The sequence below is a fragment of the Sinohyriopsis cumingii genome, unplaced genomic scaffold (genome assembly GCF_028554795.1).
Source record: "Sinohyriopsis cumingii isolate HCF-2022 unplaced genomic scaffold, ASM2855479v2 utg000873l, whole genome shotgun sequence".
Lineage (NCBI taxonomy): Eukaryota > Metazoa > Mollusca > Bivalvia > Unionida > Unionidae > Sinohyriopsis > Sinohyriopsis cumingii.
Genome location: NW_028315938.1, coordinates 3,402,040 through 3,426,792, shown reverse-complemented (window position 1 = coordinate 3,426,792; position 24,753 = coordinate 3,402,040). Strand labels below are relative to the sequence as shown.

At 35.4% G+C, this 24,753-nt stretch overlaps 1 protein-coding gene across 3 annotated transcripts in view; it reads left to right on the top strand.

The window, feature by feature from the left end:
* The first annotated feature begins 1,092 nt into the window (after positions 1–1,092).
* The window catches only part of LOC149773172 (piwi-like protein 1), a 136,982-nt gene continuing 113,321 nt past the window's right edge, over positions 1,093–24,753 (top strand). Inside the window, exons 1-4 of one of the 3 annotated variants that reach the window (XM_089946728.1) lie at positions 1,093–1,239; positions 14,864–15,007; positions 20,219–20,462; positions 23,975–24,189. In XM_089946728.1, the coding sequence (XP_089802854.1) occupies positions 14,900–15,007; positions 20,219–20,462; positions 23,975–24,189 (567 nt within the window). In that variant the 5' untranslated portion in view covers positions 1,093–1,239; positions 14,864–14,899. Of the gene's footprint in view, positions 1,240–10,810; positions 10,836–10,931; positions 10,956–14,863; positions 15,008–20,218; positions 20,463–23,974; positions 24,190–24,753 lie in introns of those variants that run through there. The other 2 variants (XM_089946729.1, XM_089946730.1) reach the window with 2 other exon arrangements.

Sequence of the window (24,753 nt, the reverse complement as noted above, 5' to 3'; positions counted from 1 at the left end):
GATTAATCGTAATTACCAATTGCAACTAGAACAGCTACGGAAAACAAAAGCACAAAAACACGTTGAGGTGTTAAATCAACTTATATCAGACATGGAATATATCAATGAACGAATCGTCGGGACAATATCCGCTAACAGCGATGATAATAAACAAAAATTCCTAACCGAGTATAATATCACAGAAGCCAATTTACCCGATTTCAAGTTTCCAGGATACAACGCGCCAGAACTAAGAAAATCTCTTAATGATTTTCTCGCCCCATCAACTATCCTCAGACACGATAACGGAGATGGTGGTAGGCATATTGCTCCATACAACGTAAATATTGCATCGGTGATAGCAATCAATCTGGTGTGTGATGTTATCGAAGGGAGTTACCAGGTGAATACCAAGCAATCAAATCAGGCTCAACAGGGGTATATCCTTTATTCATTTTCACCAACAGCCCCTCCGGGATTTTTAATCGTTGAGAGTCCGATTAATCCGGTCTACATGCGATGCCATAATCGGTTTTTAACGAGAATTAATTTTAGAATTACCGATCAGTCAAATAACCTAATTGATCTACAAGAGGAGGAGTTAGTGATCACTTTGTTTGTAAAATCATTGTAACCACTTAGCAGCGGGGGGGGGGGGGGGGGGCGAATGACATCGACGCGGGACGCCCGATGATTACCACGGGAAAACACCAACGAGATGTTGTCGCGAATATAGCGTTTTCGAGCAAAAAACGCTAAGTCCCCATTTGCCAAACGGAGACTTTATTTTTTTTTTTGTTCGAAAAGTAAGATTTCGAAGGAAGGCTCTATTTGTCGTTTTAAAACCTTAATCAAATTTTGTCGAAAAAGTTGTCCGATTCGCCCCCCCCCCCCCCCCCCCCCCCCCCGCTGCTCCACGTAACCGTTACTGTTGCTGATTTCACATTTAACGCGATACAAAAAAATTGTTAAAGGCCCTGCTTTTATGTATTCTACTGCCAATGAGCAAGTTCATGTCGGTAGTTGACAATTTAACCAGGAAAAAGTGGCGAGAATTGGTCTCCGACCAGTTACAGTCAAATTAGGGTATACGAATATAGAACACGTAAACCATAAGACATCACGCCAAACTACACTAAGATAAATTATAGTCAACATATTTGTCAGGAATCGTCACTATCTAATCACATTCACTCCGAACTAGACCGGAAGTAGGCCAGACCGGAAGAGGCAGATAAACTTTCACAAATGGCTTAAACGGTAGGTAGATGAATAGTATGGAATGTCTTATTTATTGTGGTGTGAGTTATGAGTGACTAATGCGCAGATAGTATCGAAAAATTAAAACGAAGTCATCCGGTCTCCCTAAACACAGTAATGGACAGTAATGATGCAACGTGTCTCACTAAACACCCCAATACTCTCCAAGAACACCTTAAACTTTGCATAACACCTACTTTAAATTTCAACAACAGCACAAAAACCGCAAAACAAACAAACAAACAAAAACTGCGAATATTTAGCGATATTTTGTGTATCAGGAAAAGTAGTGAGGTCAGGAGTTGCCAAGGGAAATAACTCCTGTTTTGACGAAGAGTGTTCCGGTACAGTAATGTGAATATTTATCAACATTTATAAATAATTAGCAATACCACCAATACGTCGTTAAATAAGTTAACCAAAATAGCAGATGTATTGTATATAAAATTATTTGTTTATCTCGATAGCAATTTAACTATTCCTCTATACCTTTATTTTGACAGTTATTAACATGGAGCATAAACATTCATTTGTTAGTAATTGTTTAGCGTTTCTTGGTCCTCTCGTTGACAGGCCTTCTTCGTTGACCAGGTTTTCGTGCAGTTCATCTAGCCTTATTAATTAGGGTATATTATCCATCTTGTGATTTTATGTACTTCGATTTCTGCGTACGTTTAATGTCCTTGAGGAACTTTGCGAAAATCTCTGTCTTATGATTTTCTGATTTGCACCTCCAGACGCTGTCGTGTATATGATAAATGTTTTCTTCTTTTGTTAACTGATAATTCCCGCTGTCATGAAGAGCGCTTCTATAATGAAATGGAGCTGTGTCAAGCTGAAAAGCGTCAACCAAACCACCCGCATCCCCAAGGGCTAAAAGTCCCAGTCAGGTATTAATATATATATTGGTTGAAACATTTTGGTAGCCGTGGCCTAATACATTATTATTTATTACACAATAATTTTGATCTTTAGCACGTCAACCTTGATTAATGGAACAAGCACTTAGTATGTACTTTCAGCTAGATCTGTAGCAATATGCTCCATAAAGCTCTTGTAAGTTATGTAAGAAGCGTGTGTGTGCAGAAGGACAGGATGAACACATATCGGATGTAGTTTTGTACTGTTTCCGAAAACTATTTGATATATTATATCGTTATACTCATCAATAACTGATACGTTATACTTTCATTTTACTCGTCAATAACTCGTTATGCAATTTGTTTTGTAAATATAATGCGAAGAAAATAAGTCTTGCTAGAGAATTCAGTAATAAATAAATATGCATTATTGTTTGAGAGATGTTGATAATGGCAGGGATGGTCCTGGCTTTTAAAAGCTGTTGCCCAAAAAATCACCAACCTCAATATTTTGTCGCCAATTTTCAAAAAGTGTCGCCAGAACAAGTAGTGTACATTTTTTTCAAGTGTTAATTTAGTCTATTAATTTAACAGGCAATGAAAATTACAAAAGATGGGTTAGTTAATACTCTAATTACAATAAGCGTTAACAAAATGTTACAAAGTGTTATATAAAGATCCGTCGCGATTTTAGGGCTGCCCACTTGTTGAACGCAGTTTCAAAGTCTACTTTTTCACATCTGTACATGCTGGTTCTCATTAAATTCTCAAGAGATGAGATGCAGAGTTTATTTCTGATGTCAGTTTTTATGAGGTTCATCTTACTGAATCCACGTTCACAGTCTACAGTGCTGACAGGTGACACCAGTAGTCTCTCGGCAGCCCCCCCCCCCATGGCTAGCTTCACAAAGCTTGAAGTGAATTGCTTCCTAAATCCCAAGAATGATCACTGAATGCTGTATAAATTTTCTCGACAAGCAAAATAGGATCTCCATTCCCACGAATGAAACTTACATGAGTCAACACCTGGCAATATTGGACCGTATATATAAGCATAAATTCACACCCAATTTAGGGATTCTTTCATTCCTGTATTTTGAGAAATAAATAATTATTATTAATTATGCAAAACTTTTTTTTTTGCTATTTCTTGTTGCGGAGTTTAAGTCTCTGCAGCCGTACACTGATTGATGGCAAAAGGAAAAGATCAATGAGTAAAATGCTGCACTGGCGACAGATATAATTGTGATTGTATTGGTATATGTAAAAAAAAAAATAAAAAAAAAAAAACAAAAAAAAAACAGAAGGATTAGCCATTCAATTAATTGTATCTGTTCTATTCGCATCTTCATAAGTCGGTCAGTTGTAGGTATAGTTTGTTAGTATGATTGACTGTAACACAGCATACAGTACTCAGCCCAGATGTCAGCATAAGCAGATTATGATGTAACAATGCACTGTAAAGATGGGGTTGTCAATACGAACAAAGGATCGTTTGTGTAATAGATTGATTCCAATGCATTGCTTAGTCAAGTTTGTGGCTTCCTTTCATTCTTCCTTTTAATTTATCCAGTCCAAATCCATGATTGTATGTACAAATTAAATAACCAAAAAGTCTGTCACCAAAAAAATCGCCAGATGGGATATTTTTGTCGCCAATAAGGAAAAAAAAAATTGCAATTTGCGACATTGGCGAAGCCCAGGACGATCCCTGAATTATGGCCTAATTTATGAAAAAGTTAAATTTATATTTTCTGTATTGAAACATTGGAAAGTTATTTTGGTAAAAATAAATGTAAATGTGATAGCTCATATCTCGTTTCTGATTTAAGCTATAACCTTGATATATTAAATAAATGTTGTTGTTGTTGTTGTTGTGGGGTTTAACGCCATTTTTCAGCACGATAGGCTATACATGGCGGCCAGTATTAATGGTGGAGGAAGAACCCGGAAAACCCCGGAAAGAACCACCGACCCACGAGAAGCTACTGGCAAGCTTTCTCACATGCCCACATTGGCTGAATCTTAGACTCGAACTGTCGCAGACAGAGGTGAGATGGCAGTGATCCGTAACGAAGAGCGCTTTAGACCACTCGGCCACTCGGGGCCCCTTAAATAAATGTAAAACTATGAAAATCGACCTTTTATATGCTCTTACTATGCTTGCAAAAATTTTAATAACTTCTAAAGTAAACCAGGTATGTGTGTTTCATTGCTTGTATTTCTTCTTTTAATCAGTCTGTAATTTGTGATGAATCAACCCATAATTTGCGCTGAATAAGCATGGTCCCAATCAGCCACTACCTGAATCAGCCTGATACATAGAGCTGCAAAACTGAGGAGGAGAGGCAAATTTTTAGTTGTGTTTAAGAACAAAAATGCCACTTTTTGAAACGAACAGTGAAGGTACTCATACAGAAAAATACCCTTTATAAATTGGATTCAGACTATATCTACGACCTACAACATCTGCACCACTTACAACATCTTTAGATAAAGAGATAAAGAGACAAACGCCCATTTCGTCAATGTAACGACATCATATTTACTCAACATGTGTCATAGTTTTGGCATGTCCTCTTGATTCGCTATTGAGACAGGGTAATTCATATATTGACATAAAGAATGTAACATGTAGAAGACCACTAACTGTATTTATTTCAGTAAATACGTCTTAGTATTAGGAATACATTTTATTTTTGAATATACAGCATAAAAGACACTTCAACTCCAGTCCGTGGACAATTCGCCCCCAATTCATGCATATTTAAAATAATAATTAGCATTAATATTAATTTCCACTAATCACGCCATTATTCATTGACGTCTACAATTAAAGAAGATATTACACATCTCTAAGTCGCCGAGAAAAATGTCAACAGTTAATTAAAATTAAAGTCACATTTATTAAGTTAATGAATGCATGCTAATCTGAATGAAAATAAATCATATTTACTGCACACTATAAATTTGCATTAAAAATCCGATTTGTTTTAGAAACAATAATTAGCACACTGCTAATTGCCATTCCCCACTAATCACATGGTTATTCATTGATATCTGCAATTTTTTTTTAAAAAGATAGAAAACAGTCAATTATAATTAAAGTCACTTTTATTAAGTTAATCAGTGCACTCTAATTTGAATGAAAAGAAAAAGGTTTGAAAATTAGACGCACCACACGCTTTAAATTTGTACAAACAAGCCACACGTGTGTAAATTTTGGATTAATTTATAGTAATTACACTTTATATTGTGACATTTCGATCGGATATATTTTGGTACAATATGAACGAAACTGTTAATTGTGACAATGGCATTTTATCCTTGTGTACAATATCATAATCATGTCAGGCCTCGTTAGTTTGTTTTGTCTTGTAATATATGCGGGAAATGACAGCGTCGCATTTGCGATACGGGTTAGTGTAATGATTCCTTATCCTTTTTCATTCTGTCAGTCTTCCTCTCTTAAATATTTATTTATTTATCTATTTCTGAATTGAACATACCAAGTAGCATAGATGATGCTTGTATATTCATACATTTTAGATATACAAGTATATATATAATTTTTTTCCCCTTCAAGCTTACCAACTTCATACAGTTATAGAATTTCTTTTTTTTTTTTTTTAGAACGTAATGCAAATAATTAAATATTGAATCAATTAACAATTAGTAGCAATATGTTCCAGAAAGCTCTTGTAAGTTCTGTAAGAAGCGTGTGTGTACGACATTGATGTAAAATCGAAAGGAATTACAGAGCGACTTTCATTCATGGCTACATAAAATCAAGGGAAATCACTCGTGTGGAGCTTGTAACACTCTTTGATCATGTATTCTAAACGTCTCTGTCAAAAATGTTGAAGCAAGATTTAAAACGAAAATTTGTATATAAACAGTTTATAACAAAATAAATGAGAGAAGTATGGTACATAGCCATTAAAAAAGGAAATTGTTTAATAATAGTATTTAATTAAAGATATTTGATTTTGATGCATAAGAGTTAGTTTCCATAGGTTATTGGAAATAGGGACATCAACCAATACTATTAATCACTGATGGTAACAATGTATGTATGTTTGCTTTTCTTTTCACTTCTTAGTACGTTTTTGAGAGCTTTGGTACCAATATGTGTAATATTGGGGTGTTCTTGGAGAGTCTTGGGGTGTCTTGGGTGTTTAGCGAGACCGTGATGCAACATCTAGATCGTTACAACATTCTAACAGACTGCCAGCATGGTTTCCATGCCAGACGAAACTGTGAAACACAGCTCATAACCCAAGTGGATGAGCTCGCCAAATCCTCAGACAGAGGGAAGCAGTATGACCTTGCAGTCCTTGACTTCAGTAAGGCTTTCGATCGTGTCCCCCATGAAAGACTCCTCAGTAAGTTGGACCACTATGGCATCAGGGGTAACACACAGAAATGGATCAGAGATTTCCTATCAGACAGATCGCAGAGAGTTATAGTAGATGGAGCAACATCAGACCCAGGACCAGATGTTAGTGGGGTACCTCAGGGGAGTGTTTTAGGTTCCATACTCTTCCTGGTGTTCATCAATGATCTACCTGCAAGCGTCAAATCCAACACAAGACTTTTTGCAGATGACTGTATAGTCTACCGGGAAACAAATGTCTCCAAGGACTGTGAGATCCTTCAAGAAGACCTGAACCAACTGGCCCTCTGGGAAAGAACTTGGGGTATGTCGTTCCATCCAGAAAAATGCAGCATCCTTAGAGTTTACAGGAAAAGATCACCAATCTTGTCCAAATATACTCATAAGGGGCACAAGTTAGCCAATGAGCAGGCAACAAAATATCTCGGGGTGGAATTGTCTAGAGACCTCTCTTGGAAAAGGCATATAGACAAGATAGTGAAAAAAGGGAACAGTAACCTTGGTTTCTTGTGCTGCAACCTCCAAATCAACAATGAAGAAGTAAAAAATGCGGCATATTTCACTCTGGTTCAACCAGGTCTTGAGTATTGCTCGACTGTGTGGAACCCACTTAGTAAAGATCTAACAAATAAGATAGAGATGGTTCAGAGGAGAGCGGCTAGGTTTACCACAAATAAATATCTTAACACTAGCAGTGTCAGTGCAATGCTCAACCATCTCCAGTGGGAATCACTCGAATCCAGGCGAACCATGGCCCAACTAACTATCATGTACAAGATTGCAAACAACCTAGTGGACATACCAGCAGACAAATACCTGACCCTGGCGTATAGCCAAACTAGGGCAAACCACAGGAAAAAGTTCCCATTAAAGTCCGCATCAACAAATTGTTTCAAGTTCAGCTTCTAACCATGTACAATAGGGACTTGGAACAAATTACCATCAATAATTTCAGAAGCTCCTGACTTGGTATCTCACAAGCAGGAGCTTTCCAAAATCACATTCTAATGAACTAGTCAGCTACAAGTAAGACCTAGTGATTCTCAGGGCTATGCCAGTTGAGGTTCCATATCTCATTGCCGCTACGGTAGCCGGATTGGTCTGAGTATGAAGGGACGAAAACGTACACAGACACACTTTTACTTATTTCTGCCTTTCCTATCATTACTCTTCTGACTGTCCTATCACTTCCATCTTTACTTTATCTTTGACCACATACCACCCGTTGCTTAATAGTCAAGTGTGACTGTGTCAACGTATTTATGGATAGATAGATAAATAGATAGATAGTAATGGACAGTAATGAGCTGTAATGGACAGTAATGGAGACAAAAATGCTATAATGTAAGGTTTTATAAGATTTATATGCAGAAATTGATTATCAGTTTTGTTCCATCACAATTGTTATTTAAAATTTTACATTCCAGATGACATGAATCACTATCCCTCTGACTTTATCATTCTTTCATCCCTCTCATTTAATTCTATGTATGTATGACAACTGGTAAGTTGAAAAACTTATGTCCAATTCATTTGCTCTGTATACACACATGTGATCTTCTGGGGGAATGAAATATGTATAACAAAACAAAATATATATGTTGGCACTTGTGAACGGTATATACTAATCTATGTTATCAAATAATAATAATATCCAGTAGACATATATTCCTTATATAAGAAGGTTGCAGTCAAACCAAAAAACAATTTTCTATTCAACGTGTTAAAATTTGCAATTTTGTGGACGTATGTGATATCTTGGATGTTATCAAAATGGAAAAAGGAAAGAGCAAGAAAGTTTCCTTGCGGTGACTGTAAAAAAAAAAAATTGTGAGTCGGGCTGTCTTTTATGTGAGGTACGTCATCTTTTGAATTGATTATATATTGTTTAGTTTCCATTTAATGATCTTTAATATATATCATTATTATTATATCATCCCTGCAAATTCTTTGCGCTGTCTGTACAATCATTCATTTGAATATGCAAACCTCCCGTTATCTGTGTTTAACTTTAAACAGTATCTCCATAAAATACATAATTGCCAATAAAATGTGTCAGTTGTTGCCATTTATAATAAAAAGAGTGCTTCAATAATATACTTTCATATGTTTAAAAGAAAGATGAAAGAAGCGATTAGAATTATAAATAAAATGTTCCCAAGCATATATATGTCCTGTTTATGTAATTTTAACATCACGTATTTAAAAATAATTAATAACAGTACATTTCTTAAATTCAGTTAAACTTGGTAAAGTAGATGTTTTTCAATATTAATTGCATTTTATCATTAGCTTTATTATCGGATTGACTGCTGTGTGACACTGATCGTAAAGTGATGATTTTTAGTCTTTAAATTAGCATTCTATCTTTCCGTCTTATAATTGAGTCTTTGATATGAAAATTTGACCGATTCGATGTCATTTGTTGCCGATTGCATACCGGTATGTATATTGAAAATGGTCAATGTAATGTAGTAAAATCAGTTTAAAAGAAGAAAATGTACTGAATTTTATAATAACATTTTGGGTGATGAATTCCATTACCTCGATAATACATGTTTTCTCTCTCTCTCTCTGTCTCTCTATATATATTATATATATATATAGAGAGAGAGAGAGAGAGAGAGAGAGAGAGTTGTTCAAGTTTTGGCAATATTTGAATTAAAGCATATTATGTGCACTAATAAAACAATATCACAATCATATTTGTTATTTATGATTTATGTATTTAAGTCCGTACATTAAAACTTAAAATATTTAATGTACATTACTATAATTTCTTTTGCAATATTTTTTTTTTGTCCTCATTACTGTCCATTACTCTCCATTACTGTCCATTACAGCCCTTTACTGTCCATTACTGTGTTTAGGGAGACCCAAGTCATCGAGGGGTCGGATAGTGCTAGTGCCTGTGTTGTTAACGTATTTGCAACTTTAAGATATTGTTTTCACACAGAGAATCTCAAATATGTAATGATTTAATATTGAATTTATGAAATGAGTCGAACAGTGATCTGCTTTGCCTTGGCCAGCAAAAGCTTGACATTATTCAATGAGTTTTGTAAATCTCTCTCTCCCACTCTCCATCCCTCCGTCCCTCCTGCTCTCTCTCTCTCTCTCCTCTCTCTCTCTCCCTCTCTCTCTCTCTCTCTCTCTCTCTCTCTCTCTCTCTCTCTCCATTTGTATTTCTCTTTCTGAATTTAAATTTCCACTTTGTTTTCATATAGTACACGTCACACAGGTCATGCAGGCATTGAGCACCAACTATTTCAGTAATGGTTGTAATTTTTTAAAATTTGATTCTATATACCACCAGTTTTGGCCAAATCTGTGCAACGATACGTCATTTCTGTAAACATTGGATCATGTGTTATTTTGGGTCAAAAATCCATTTTTTTATCAAGAAAGAACAATATAAATGTAATTAAGAAAAGTGATATTCATAAAGTGTACAAAATATCCAGCATTTCGACTCTAAATGCATATGAAAATGTGATTCTAAATGTCAACATGAAGACCCACTCCTGACCTTCTTGAACCGGTAACCCAGAAAATCTGATTTACTATGTATCTTTTAGAATCATAAAAAATAAATACATTATATAAAAGAAGGAAATGACTCTAAATGCATATGAAAATGTGATTCTAAATGTCAACATGAAGACCCACTCCTGACCTTCTTGAACCGGTAACCCAGAAAATCTGATTTACTATGTATCTTTTAGAATCATAAAAAATAAATACATTATATAAAAGAAGGAAATGTATACCTTAAAAAAATATTGCATTTTAATCCAAGTTTCTATCATTGCAAGAAGTTGTCCCACACGTACAAAATCGTCTGCTACCCAATGTGTCAACTTGCTGGTAGAACATAAATTCTCAAGAAATTAACTGGCATATAGTCTGTTTCTAAATTCTTTAGCAATTTTTTCCCTATCAGCAAGACATTGTAAACTCATTACATCCTTTTCATTGTTGTTTCTTTTCCAAATAGTAGATTATTTTTTACATAAAATGTTGAACTTGACTAATTTTTTTACAAGATAGGTGTTGTTAGCTTAATATATCTTGCCATTTACTGGCATTGTTACGTTGAATTTTGTAAAACTAGCTATAAACCTGACCTAATTACTCTACTGAAATGCTGACAGAAACAGTCAAAAGTAATGCATTTCATTTCTGTTGCCCAATCAATAAATATTACATCTTTCCAAAGCTGTGAGCAGAATAGGCCGACATATTGTGAGTCAGGAAAACACAGGGTTGGTATCCCCTGTGTCCAAATTTAATATTATTTTGAACAGAATATTCTGGTGACAATTGCCTCTTTTCAAATGGTAAGCATTGCTGTATTTTATTTTCGTCAATCGGTTGAATTCGGTATGCGTTTTGCTTCAGTATTGGAGATGGAAACCTTAAGTATGCAGAAATGCCAGACAGCATTGTACATTTAAGTGGTAAGTATTCAATCACTTCATTTGGATTCGTATACATCCATATTCCTTTGGGTGGTCATTATGAGTGCATAAGGCTAAATCAATGGTAAAGTATGTAGACATTTATGGATGAAATGAATTTAAAGGTGTGATCATATTCAATCAGGATTGAGTGCTGGATGCTGTGATGTCACAATGAAAGCTACACATGACCATAAACAAATTCGTACTACCCTATATTGTGACGATTCCACTCGATGTGCTCATTTCTTGACCAAAGTTTAGTACATGGCTACCAGGTCAGAGTATTCCAATTATTGAGGTGCAGAGCATTCATTAATCAGGATTGAATAGACTTTGGTTAAAGAAAATTAGTGTTAAATTGTAGAAAAACAAATTATATTTAATTTAAAATGGGTATATTCTCATGCATGACCCATGTGACTTGTACATCAGTTGAAACTTTCTTAACTTCTTTGTTTTTGTTTTAAATTTAAATTTCATTTCATAGCCAGATAGAGACTGCCCAAAACAACCAAATATTGGACCACAGTATTTTTTATTATGTCTTTTTTAAAGAAGCCTTACTTTCAGAAAGATCATATTGTCTGGCAACCTGAAACAGTTCATCTTTTTTTCATTTATTCTAACCCTTCCTGGGTAGAATTTAAAATAATGTTTTCCACTTTAGATGACATTATGAAAGCTTGTTGGTTTCACTAAAGATTTCTCAGATATGTGAAACACATGTACTAAAATACCAGGGACTAAACAAAATCCCAAAACAAAGTGAATTTAAATGTCAAAAACAAACTCAAGTTTTCTGAAATGTTACGAACATGCCCCCAATTTTCTGGTACAACTCTGTCTTAAATCAAGAAACAGAAAAGTGCCAAAACCAACACATTTTGTAAAATTCAACAAATAATTTATTTCCCTTTATTTCAAACTGAAAAATTAAAAAGATCAAACTGTTGTGAATTAAATCTCAGATAGTCCTAAAAGCCAAAAGTTCTGAGTATTCCGAATGAATTCCAGCAGTGTTCCAAAAGAATTTCAATGTTGAATATGCTGATGTGCCAGTAGCTTGGAATGGTGTTTATGTGCCAACTGTCTTGATGTATTACAGTGATAGTTTTACAAAACTTGTTGGTTTTGTTTCTTTCTGTTACACAGTTTGTGACCATAGTCATAACAGTATCTCGAACTCAAACCTAGTAAATATGTTCATTAGGCATGTAGGCCCAAGCTTCTGCACTGAAATAGGGATAAAGGTCAATTACAGAATACAATTAAATATATGTAATATATAATCATGGACAAAGGCCAACATGCAATGCATAACAAAAGTAATTCAAATTATGGCTTTATGTTTTCTTTATCGTAAACATTGAAAAGTTCTTTTGGTTAAAAATCTAAATTTTATTGCTCACTTCTATTTTCTTCTTATTTTGGCTAGAAATTTGGTAATTACTACCTTGCAGAAAATCAAATAAATCAAGTACATGCATGTGTTTCATGGCTTTTCTTAATAATATTTCACATGGTCCGAAGCAGCCTGGCATTTTGGCTGAATCAGCCTGTAAATTTGGCTATTGACCTTGGATTTGAATTGCTGATGTATGCATGGAAAGCAACATCACCCCAAGGCAGGAACAGCTTGGCTTAACTCAGACCTTCCAAACTTTATGATTTTGCTGTAAGTCTTATGAAAATGCACCATAAAAATTCAGACTTATGCAATAAAAACAAAAAACTACAGAAATATGATCATTGTGGTAAAATTTGGATAACTCTTATCCATGCTTGATTTGGATCCCAGATTTGTATTAGATTTAGAGGAGTTAGTTAGGTACCCAGACTGACTTTACAGTAGTACTTCAGATGCTTTAAACTGGGCATTTCTTTTCATGCAAAGTGCCTGCAAGATCAAACTATTATTTTTATTAAAAAAATTGAAAATGGCATCAAGCAAGCGATACATATTGAAGACGAAAGGGAAAATATGCTTCTTAAATATTGTTAATACTCCTTACAGAAGAATAAAAAGGAATATTCCGATTTTTGTGAATTAGAGCAGGAAGAGACACAATTATGTTTATTTGACATCATGTGTCACTTTGAGTATGTCTCATGGTGGGATATATGACTGCCGGTGTCATCAGGTAACATAATAAAAAATTCAAAGAATTTTGTCATTTTGAGAGATAGCAACAAGCCATTGAGCCGCATAGGGTTTGTAACTGATGTTTGTGGAGCTGTACTAGAGGTAAAAAGGGTCACTGTATACTTTTCAAACATTTCAGTTGAACATAATGTTAACCAGTGCTGCATCAGTTTCAAGTACCAAACTTTTACAATACAGTGCATGATATCTTCTTACACCATACTGAAAACTGGTGAAGCTTTAAAAAAAATATTGACTGCCTTACTAAGATAGATAGTCTGCCATACCAGTTCATTGAATAACTACTTACATTTTAATTCATGGTTTTTTGTGTGCTATATAGGAGGACACTTATTTGGAAACACAATGTCTTAGACTCGGGCAAAGTTACTAATCCTAATAATTATCCATACTCATAGAGAAAATATTTAGGTATGAGTTGTTTACAAAATTTAAATAAAATCTGTGATTCTGGTCCAGTAGATAACGAACTTGATTTTAGACAAGTTCAGTTCCAAAATACTATTTTCCATTACCAATAGCATATAATAATAAAAAAACATACAAAGAAAATAACTACCAAAATAAATGAAAATTTAATTTAGATAACAAATTAGATATGGGTCCCTGAGTGTTATTAAGCACTCTCCGTTACGGATCACTGACATCTCACCTCTGTCTGCATGGGTTTGAGACTAGGATTCAGCCAATGTGGGTATGTGTGAAAGCTTGCCAGTAGCTTCTCATGGGTTGGTGGTTCTTCCCAGGTTCTTCCTCCACCATTAATACTGGCTGCCATGCATAGCCTATCGGGTGCTGAAAAATGGCATTAAACCCAACAACAACAACAAATTAGATATCAAAGTACTGGTGTAGCCACTGGACATTATTACCTCATTACCAAAGCCAGTTTCACGGTTGAAAAGATTAACTGGCCCGATTGCTGCAGGGAAAGACAAATTTCCAATTAATAAAGGAAGGAGATGCCAAAATAATCAGCTTGCCAACAAAGTTAAGATTTTGTTAAACCAAAACACAAAACTAAAATAGACTAAGAATGATTTAAGTCAGTCTTTATTCAGAAGTTTTATCTTTATTATAATTGTTTTATTCTTGATCATGTGACAGTTATTATCTGTTTATTGCTGATAATTTTCCTGACATGATTAAATGTTTATTCCTTTTCATAACGATATATTACTTTGCAGGATTGCTTATATCACTGAAAAATAGTAGCTTGTGAAAACGTTGATCAAAGTAAATGGCACAGCTATTTACATCTAGCTGAAGCGTAATCTGGAAGAATGTGATTTGTTAAAAGCAATTAATAAAGTAAATCTGCATCTGATATTGTAGGGAATGAATAAGGATATAAGTGACGCTAAGCACTGTGCAAGTACTGTACATTATAATACAGTCTGGTCTCCTGGGTCAACTCTAATCATCCCGTGAATTAATTAGTCTTTTTTTTACCTTTGTTTAATTTCATGTTTGGAAAATATTAGGCACATGCAAAATAATAACAAAAACAATAATAGTGGTTTTTAACAGTTTATTGATGTGGTTATTGAAAAAGCTGGTCACCGCTGCAGATCACTTATTGATCTTGCCAATTTTGGCTTGCCATTTTTTTGTGTCTAATTGTGTTTTACATGCACATTAGTCTTGGGACCCAAACAAAATCCCACAAAATACAGAAATTACATTATTAATATTAGTACTATTCTCTGCCACTGATAACTAATCCAGTTCTTTTTTTCAGAAATTTATGACTTGGAAAGTGTGAATAAAGTGTAAAATGTCTGGTCGTGCACGAGGACGAGCACGTGGAAGAGCAAGAGTAGGGACAGATGAGCAGCAGGCTCGTCGACCTGGAGAGCCAGAACAAGCTGCAGCTGCCCCACCAGTAAGTCTGCACTCTAAAGTATGCTAACATATTAAACTTGTTTCTCTTGCAAGTATGCGCCTTTTGTATACCACCAAATAGGTAATTTCAGAAGATTTCCCAGAAGAAAACAAAAGGTCTTTTTTGCATGTATAGTATGTAATACATTTTTCGTAATTTTTATCCTTAATAAATCCATCATTAGTTTTTTCTTGCCGCGAAGAGATGCATTCATAATGTTATGAATCCCAGGGCCCATTACTCCTGTAGTTTGAATGCCACCATAGGCAAAGCATGAATATATCATGTCAAATGTTTCATAGAGTTTCATGCCAACCAGAATGATAGTGCAGGGAAAGGTTGGCTAGGATGGAGGAGGGACTGGAAGAGGTTGGCCAGGATGGAGGAGGGACTGGAAGAGGTTGGCCAGGATGGAGGATGGACTGGAAGATGTTGGCCAAGATGGAAGAAGGACTGGAAGAGGTTGGCCAACATAGAGGATAGACTGGAAGAGGTTGGCCAAGATGGAGGAAGGACTGGAAGAGGTTGGCCAGGATGGAGGAGGGACTGGAAGAGGTTGGCCAGGATGGAGGAGGGACTGGAAGAGGTTTTCCCAGGGTGGAGGAAGGACTGGAAGAGTGAAAACAGGAGACTGACAGTAGCTAATCATCCAATCACTGATTGTCACTTCATGCAGGAAAAGAGGGCTAATGGTCCAGGACCATTTGTTGCCAACATTTCTGTCTTTTCAAAAATTCACAATAGCCATGTTAACACTTAACATCATACAAGGGAAAGGGTTACATTCTTTTGATTGCCATCTCTAGTGTTGAGGTGAAATGAATAACCAAACATTCAAATTAGAGTACCATTTGCAAATATCTGAATAGAAATCTGCATTTGAATAATCGTTGTTTTACTTATTCTGCATTCAACTATGCTGATGATACATTACAGTATTGTGCGGAAGAAAGGAAACAAAATGTAAACTGTTCAACATTAAAATAGTTACAAGGTTTCAGACCTGCTAATCAGCTGAGAATCAGATGCAGAAGTAATCGTAATGTAAGACTTCCAAACAATCATCTTGCTCACAACATCTTTTCTATTCATTATCATTTTGGAGCATGCAAAGTTCCTGCCAGTTTTTGGCATCTATTTTGGGATTTTCACTCAAACTCCAGGTACATGTTCTCAGACATTCTTGGATGTGCATGCATGTTCAAAATCACTCCAACATCATCAGTAAATCTCTGAACAACAAATGTGTTGCATCACACTTGGCATGTTCTGCCATTTTCATTGATGTGGCCATCATGAAAGTATTTTTACTACTTCACCTGAATAGATGGCAATGTAGACTTGGGCTTTTCACCAAGAGACTTCATCTGATATCTGGTTGGTCCAGAATGAAAACAGTTCTAGTTTTAATCCATTGTCACAGCTGAGGAGTCGTCTTGAAAATCTTCTCACTACATCTCTTTAATGGTTTGAGATGTTGACACCAAAAGTGTATATATGATGTCCTAAATGAAAATTATGCCAATTTTACATCCAATGAAAATGATGCCAATTTTACATCCAATGAAAATGATGACAATTTTACATTCAATGAAAATGATGACAATTTTACATTCAATTTCATGTCAAAGCAATCAGTTTGAAAATTTTCTTTTCACTCAAGAATATCAGAGATGGCTTTATTACCTGACTATCAAAGAAAAGAAACAGTTATATCTTGTTTCTTGGAAATTTCTTTCAGACAGTAGATTATATGCCCTTTTTTACTTGGAACTTTATGCAAGGTATGACAGAATTTTGTGAATGCAGCTCTTAGCTGATCAAGCCACAAGTCCAAATGAGCTTATATGATGGACCTTTGTCTGTTGTGCATTGTCTGGTCATGATTGCTATTTGCAACTTCTCAAAAGCTACCCAATAAAATTTGAACACATTTAACAGAAATCATCTTGGCATGAAGTTATTTCTGATTTTTTCAAATGACATCAATCCACTTTCCAATGTGGCCATGGTTACTAAGTGGAATTTTACCATTTTTGATAGCAAGCATCCAGGCCTAAAGTGCTTTCTGATGCTGCTGATCTGCCGTTAAATGTGACCATGGTTACAAAAAAAAAGTATTAAAAAAATCATGAAACAACTTCCCCCTCCTCCAACACACCTGGCAGAATTCGGCCAGATTTTGACAGAGAGCACACTAGCATAGATGGGTATCAAATTTGTACATATCCTTCATCACATGTGGTTGCCATTACTGAAAATAGTAAAACAAATTTTGACTCCTTCTCTAACTCAGCTCAACAGAATTTGGCAAAGCATCATGACATAAATGGCTTTCAGAAGAAGTCCTTTAAAGATTTTCTGTTGGTCACATGCCCAGGGACAGGCTCAGAAGGGATTCATTTGAGGGAAAGACACAGGAATCCATGCTGACTTCATAGATGATCTCCTCTTGTAGTGGGAAGTAAGCATATATACTTCAAGAGTAGGGTATTGTCATATTCCAAGATCATTAATTAGGTCTATTTTCTTGGACTGAGGGATCCCGGATAATGCTGGTTGTATAAATGACTTTTAGTTTCTATGCTGATATACAAGGTTTTGAACAGAATATAAAAACCTCGACATTGTTTTTTAAAGTCATGAACTGACAGCTGAGATTGTGTCAGAGATCATTATAGTTTGATACACACTTAAGCAGCAGACCAGTCTGATTAAAAAAGTATGGTGCCAAATATTTTATGAAACGGGATTTGTCGATCTGTCTCACGGATGTTATATGACTGAAATTTTTTATAGAGGAGGGATTTTTTAAAACTGAAGAACATGTTTCATCAGGTAAAGGACAGATCAGTAGCGCTTTAAAAATTTTGAAAGAGGAATTCTACAGTGATGTAACACAGCATTCAGAATTTGTGGACTTTATAACCTTTCAGAGTTTCAGCAAAAGTTAAACATGTGATGTAATTATAAGACTACACATACCTGACATATAAGACTAAAATTTGATAAAGCACATAAGTGGTAAGAAAGGTAATACCATACTATAGCAGCATGGAGGAAACGTGTGTTGTGTGATGTGGTATGTGTGCCTTAGTCACAGTAACTGGGGGTGTAAAGCAGTATACTGTATACAGAACATGTCACCACAGTTAGGGCTGTTTCTAGGTTTCAAATCAGATGGCTTCATGTGATAAAATCATACCTTTCCCAGGCTGAAATTGACATCATCTGTTGATGCTGATGCTTGTCAGTATTTTACAGGAGTGTTGATAATGTTACTGCATTGATTTGCTGAAGTCAAGTCTTTATTATGTGGGCCCCGAGTGGTCTAAAGCGCTCTCCATTATGGATCACTGCCATCTCACCTCCGTTTGTGTGGATTTCGAGTCTAGGATTCGGCTAATGTGGGTATGTGAGAAGGCCTGCCAGTAGCTTCTTGTAGGTCGGTGGTTCTTCCCAGGGGTTTTCCCGGGTTCTTCCTCCACTATTAATACTGGCCGCCATGCATAGCCTATCATATGCTGAAAAATGGCGTTAAACCCCACAACAATACAAAACAACTCTTTATTAGGTAGATATCATTTAATATTCTGTATGCGTGTTTAAATCCACGAGAACAATGGTTATGATTTGTAGTGTGAAAAAAGAACATTCCATTCCATATTTTTTCTTGAAAATTTTTTTGTCAAGAAAGGTAACAGAAATATCCTGGTTGGAAGGAACATTTTAGGTCCCTACATTGGTCAGTCCTTAAAGTACATGTGTAATCAGAATTGAACTATATTTCAAAATTGTGTATATTCAACCTTGTGGTTGTGCCATTACTGCTTCAGGACTAAGTATGTGGTTTGTATTCAGTGTTTTCTGTTGTTTTTGTTTTATTGAACAGAAGTGGTCATCAGTTTGGAATTAAATTAACCATATCTCAGGATTAATTTTACTTTGGAAGAATAAGATAAATTTATGCTGTTCAAGAGAAGCTGAACAAGTTTCATGGTGTGTCTCTCTTCAAGTCGGTGTGCAAAATAGTTCAGATTTCTTTGTATGATATATAACATAAAATTATTGTAAAAGAAATCTATCAACTTTTTCTAGACATGTAATGAATATACATGACATTAAAAAAAATAATTTCCAGATATATTATTGAAATAAAGATGACTGTTCTTTATTATTTATATTTAATTTGTATGGTTTGTTAGTTTTGTTCTTTATGTATATTTGTAATTTGTAATTGACATTAGTCCAAAATCAAGTTCATTTTGTACCTGACTAGTGACATTTATTTTTAAACAACATCATACATACCTAATGTTTCGCAGTGAGTATTGATTAAATGTTAGGATCATTATCAGTGGACATGAACACGTTTGATTGAAATTGTGACATTGGCTTTTCATTTGGAAATTCCAAAACTTGTTGACAACTTTAAATGTTGCAGAAAGCAACTGACTTACATACTAGCTCAAATATTGTGTTTTAGCTTTGTGTATCAATGTTGGTGACTTGAAAATGTACTTATTCCTAAACATCCACAGTAGAAACAGTTTTATTGTTGTGTTCAATTTTAGTTTAGTTGGATTTATTTATTTCAGTTATTGACTGGAAATTACAAAACATTAATTTGGGATTATAGTGACATTCTGGATTGTATTTTTTGTTTTTTGATACATCAAAATGCTGTTTAAATATTGATGTGTTCCAGGCTGCTGTCACACTATACATTTGAGACTACAAACACATCAACACATTCAGTATAGAAACATTTTGGAATACCACTATTCATTTGGACTTTTGAGAGAACTGTTATGACTTCATGTATCGGGGATTTAATTCACAATATTGTAAGTTCTTTTTTAAATTGTCACTTTAGATGCTAGGGAAATAAATTATTTGTTGAATTGTACAAAACATGTTGGCTTTCAATCTTTTCTGTTACCTAGTTTAGGAGTTGTAGCATCATTCAAATGTTTGTAAATCACTCCTGACGTATCAATCTTTCCATTGGTGTTCTTCATTCATTTGCTGTTCAGATGTCAATTGGTCATGTCGGCCAGCCTTTTCACACTGGAGTTGTCTGTCTGAGTAAACAAAAACTGTTGATGGTAGACCTGTAGAGTGGTAGGATGGGAAACTGGGAACATGTAGTTTAGAGTATGGACAGTAATGGAGTTCATCAAGTGATTCATTGTATTGATTTTGTTTCAGCCTCCTGTGATGCCACCACAAGAAACCCAAGCCCCACCTCCAGCCAGCGGGAGGGCATCATACCGTGGAGGTGCAAGGGAGCCCCGCCCTGGTATGGCCTCGGGAGAGGGTCCTCGTGTGCCTACTGAGGAGCTGGGTGCAATGACAATAGGAACAGGAGAGGCATCCGAAGTTGGCACAAGGAGACGTGAATTCCGTTATGTTGAGGCCCGGACTAGGCCAGCCCATATTGTAGATAAACGAGGTCTGGACTGAATTTATTGTTTTCGATAGTTAATTTTCCAGTGGTTTGATGTATGAAGCATTACATAGTTGAAACTAAATTATGTCAGTTTATGGCATTATTTCCTTCTACAACACTGTCAATATTTAGTGCGCCCATTTGTAAAGCTGGATCAGTTTATAGTATAGCCATGCAGTAATTGCTGTTTTTCCTTCTCCGAATGTTTGACCATTTTGGAATCAATTTGGCACACATCATCCTGGCATGAAAAAGTACATAAAAATTTGTAACAGTGATGTTGATGTTCCATTCAGTATTGATGTTGATACTAAAAATAACAAAAAACCCAAAACAGAGGTCTCTCTAGGATTTTAAAACTAGGAGTTCAGGACTACTGTTTTGGGAAAAACAGGAGTCCCACCAGCAAAAGTTGCAGTCCCCTACCAGAAGCATATTGGGCGAACCTGAGGTGGATAAATTTCCAGATAACTAGAACTAGTGGTTGCATTGAGTTTAATTTTCTAACTTCTTTACACTACTGACATATAACTTGTTTGTCCAGTGAGACTGAATTATATCAGGCCAAGGAAAGGTCTTATTCCAAGCACTAAGCTAGGCTTCACACATAGTGTTCCATGTGAAATATTGTTTCCAGCAATTTCTAGCACTCTGCTGAATCTCATTACAATCTTCGCCAATTTGTCCCAAAATATGTATCCAAATTTGCAAACAGCATTTTGTCTAACTCTCGACATGTCTTGATTTTGAGGTCGCATGCACTGCTTATTCTGCGACACTTGGAAACGAACACAATAATGAGAGCTAAAGTTGTTCATTTGATGTAGTCTTATACTCGGGTACATCACTGAGTCTTTCTGCCTCAGACTTCAGTCACTGTAAACATCAGCACATTTTCCCATCATTCTGCAGCTAGTTGAGTCTTTGAACTTGCTGCCAAGCTGTTGGGTCATGTTCGTCATATGTACTCTTACAATGACAAAATGTACATCTGGGTTTTTGTTTTCAGCCACTGAATTTTCTCATTGTAAATATCAGCATAGCTAAAATGATGAATTGATTAACACATTTTCCAGCTCAGAAGGTGGTTGAATCAGGACTGGCAAGACGTTGAATTTGTCTTCTGGCAAACGCATGCATACATATGACTCCAGTATAAGTGATTTTCTGCATCCCCGATAAAAAAAATTGCGTCAAAATACATGTGAAAGCATATTTGAGACCTATGCAAAACATTAATAGACTTGTCCAAAACCACTGAATAGAATTTGACAAAACATCCTGGCATAAAGACCTTTTAATTTGTACTAAATGTGCCAGTTGGTCATCAGATATATCACTATTACAGAAAATAGAAAAAACATCTAAATGAGGTACATAAAAGCCAGTCAGTAGCTTTGAACATATTTGAATTAAAGCATTTGGTCATAGAAGTGTTTAATCAAATGATGCATATCCACCATCATTTATAGTTGGTGTTGCTAAGTATAAAAACATTTGGAAACTGAGCTATTTATGCAAACAAACAAGCGCCAGAGAAATTATTCCACAAATGAGAATGAATATTTGGCCTTGATACAGGCTTTTCACCAATTTGAAGTGTATATAAGTTCATGTCCTTCTATGATTATTGAGTTTAGTGATCACATCCTTTTTATTTTCATTGATAAGATGAAAAACAACGATCAAAGATTATTTAGGTTGCACTTTCACTTGCATAGAAATATTATATTGTTTCATGTATAATTTGTGTTATTCATAAGATTTCATCGTATGCAAATTTTTATCACCTGTACATTTGACTAATAGTTGAAACAAGCTTTACTGCATAAATCTTTCTTTTTTCATTATGAGAGGAAGTGTTATATGTATATTTAATTTGCTTTGTTTTTTTTGTTAATTTATTTTCATTTTTGTATTTTATTGTATGCTATGGATAATTGTATTTTGGACTTGACCTTGTCCAAAATCAAGTTCATCTAGCACAGATGATGTTTTATAATTGCAAAAAGAAGCTAAAGAATAATGGCAGGTAAGTATTACACAACTAAAATTAGTTTTTCCCACCTCCCAAGCTACATTTTGTCTATCCTGTATAAGATTTATATAGTAATGCCAGCAGTGTGTATTTGTAGTTTTATGTATGTGACACTGTTGTCATGCATATTGAAGATGACCCTGGTGATGTTACATGATGGCTGCTCATTTCCATATTTTATTTAAAGTTACGATGTGTAATTTATAATATGTCTTGTCTTGATGTTGGGAAAGTAGAAGGTGCCAGCATAGTCCATTGGAATGAACATTTTTTTAAAAAATGACAGTGACTGACCTTTCCATGAAAATGTAAAGACATTGACAGACCTTTCCATTGAAATGTAAAGACATTGGCAGAACTTTCTATGAAAAGGTAATGACAGTGACAGACCTTTCCATGAAAATGTAATGACAGTGGCAGACCTTTCCATGAAGATTTAATGACCACCTTTCCATGAAAATGTAAAGACAGTGACAGACCTTCCCATGAAAATATGAAGACAGTGACAGACCTTTCCATGAAAATGTTATGACCATCTTTCCATGAAAATGTAAAGACAGTGACAGACCCTTCCATGAAATTGAAGGACAGTGACAGACCTTTCCAGGAAAATGTAATGACCATCGTTTATTTGATAATGTAAAGAGAATGACAGACCTTTCCTTGAAAATGTAAAGACAGTAACAGACCTTTCCATGAAAATGTAATGACCATCTTTCCATGAGAATGTAATGACAGTGACAGACCTTTCCATGAAAATGTAATGACAGTGACAGACCTTTCCATGAAAATGTAATGACAGTGACAGACCTTTCCAGGAAAATGTAATGACCATCTTTCCATGAGAATGCAATGACAGTGACAGACCTTTCCAGGAAAATGTAATGACAGTGACAGACCTTTCCATGAAAATGTACAGGCTAGTCTCACCACTAGTGAATTGTCATGCTTGTTGTGAGGGAGGTAAATCTGGTTACCTTGATTGATCGGTCATTGTCTTTGTGATTGAGGTAAAATCTGATCTCCATTAGTGGTTGATAATTGTCTTTGTGAGGGAGGTAAAATCTGATCTCTTAGTGATTGGTCATTGTCTTTGTGAGAGAGGTAAATTCTGATCACCATTAGTGATTGGTCATTGTCTTTGTGAGGGAGGTAAAATCTGATATCTGTTTGTTATTGGTCATTGTCTTTGTGAGGGAGGTAAACTCTGATATCCATTTGTGACTGTTCTTAACAAAGGAGTTACAACTGATAATCCTTAATGCGAATCGGGTAGAAGCGTCAAAAGGCATTTGTATACAAATGGAGTAGAGGCGTCCAAAGGCGCTTGCATGAGGTAAAGGGTTATAGCTTTTCATTGCAATTCCTTTGAGTTCCATATATTACTTTGAACCATTTTCAGCTTGGAATACACCTTTGTGTGATAATCCATTGATGCTGACCATATGTATTACAGCTTGTTTGTACTTCATTGCAGGTACGGTAGGGAACCAGCTGCCACTGATTACAAATTTCTTCAGGATGGAGCATGCCCCAGACTGGCATATGTACCAATACCATGTGGACTTTAATCCTGTTGTGGATTCCAAGAGGATGAGAATTGCTCTTCTGCTACAGCATGAAAACCTGCTGGGAAGGACGAGGGCTTTTGATGGAATGGTTCTCTTCTTGCCAATTAGGTTACAGGAGCAGGTATTTTGTGATTGTTTATAATTTAGTGATTACAAGTCTAGTTGCTGGTCTGCTCACGTTCTCGTTCTTTTCTTTGTAAGACTTCCTCTTTTCCCTAACTTGTTATAAAATGGTTCCACTGTCCCTTGTTCAATTTTCGTTTTAAAAGTCATTTAACCACTGCATTAGCAGCCATAGCGATGAGAATTCCAATATGGTCGCAGCCTTGTGGAAGTGTTTGTTTAAGAAGATTGACCTAACCTGGACTAAAGAGATACCTGATGTGTAAGACTATACTTTGGTCCAAGTTTACAAAGGCAGGTCAAGTTAAGATTGTATTTTTTGAGTAATGTACATAATTTTCATACTAGTTATTTTTATAAAATATCCCCTTCTTTTGACCTTGTTTAATATTTGTAAACAAGAAGAGGTAATGTTGCATGTCATTTGTCAAATTGATTATTGCTACTTCTCCTAAACTACTTGCAGAATTGCCATTAAGCTTCATACACATTCATTCCAAGGTCATATTGCCATTAAGCTTCATACACATTCATTCCAAGGTCATATTGCCATTAAGCTTCA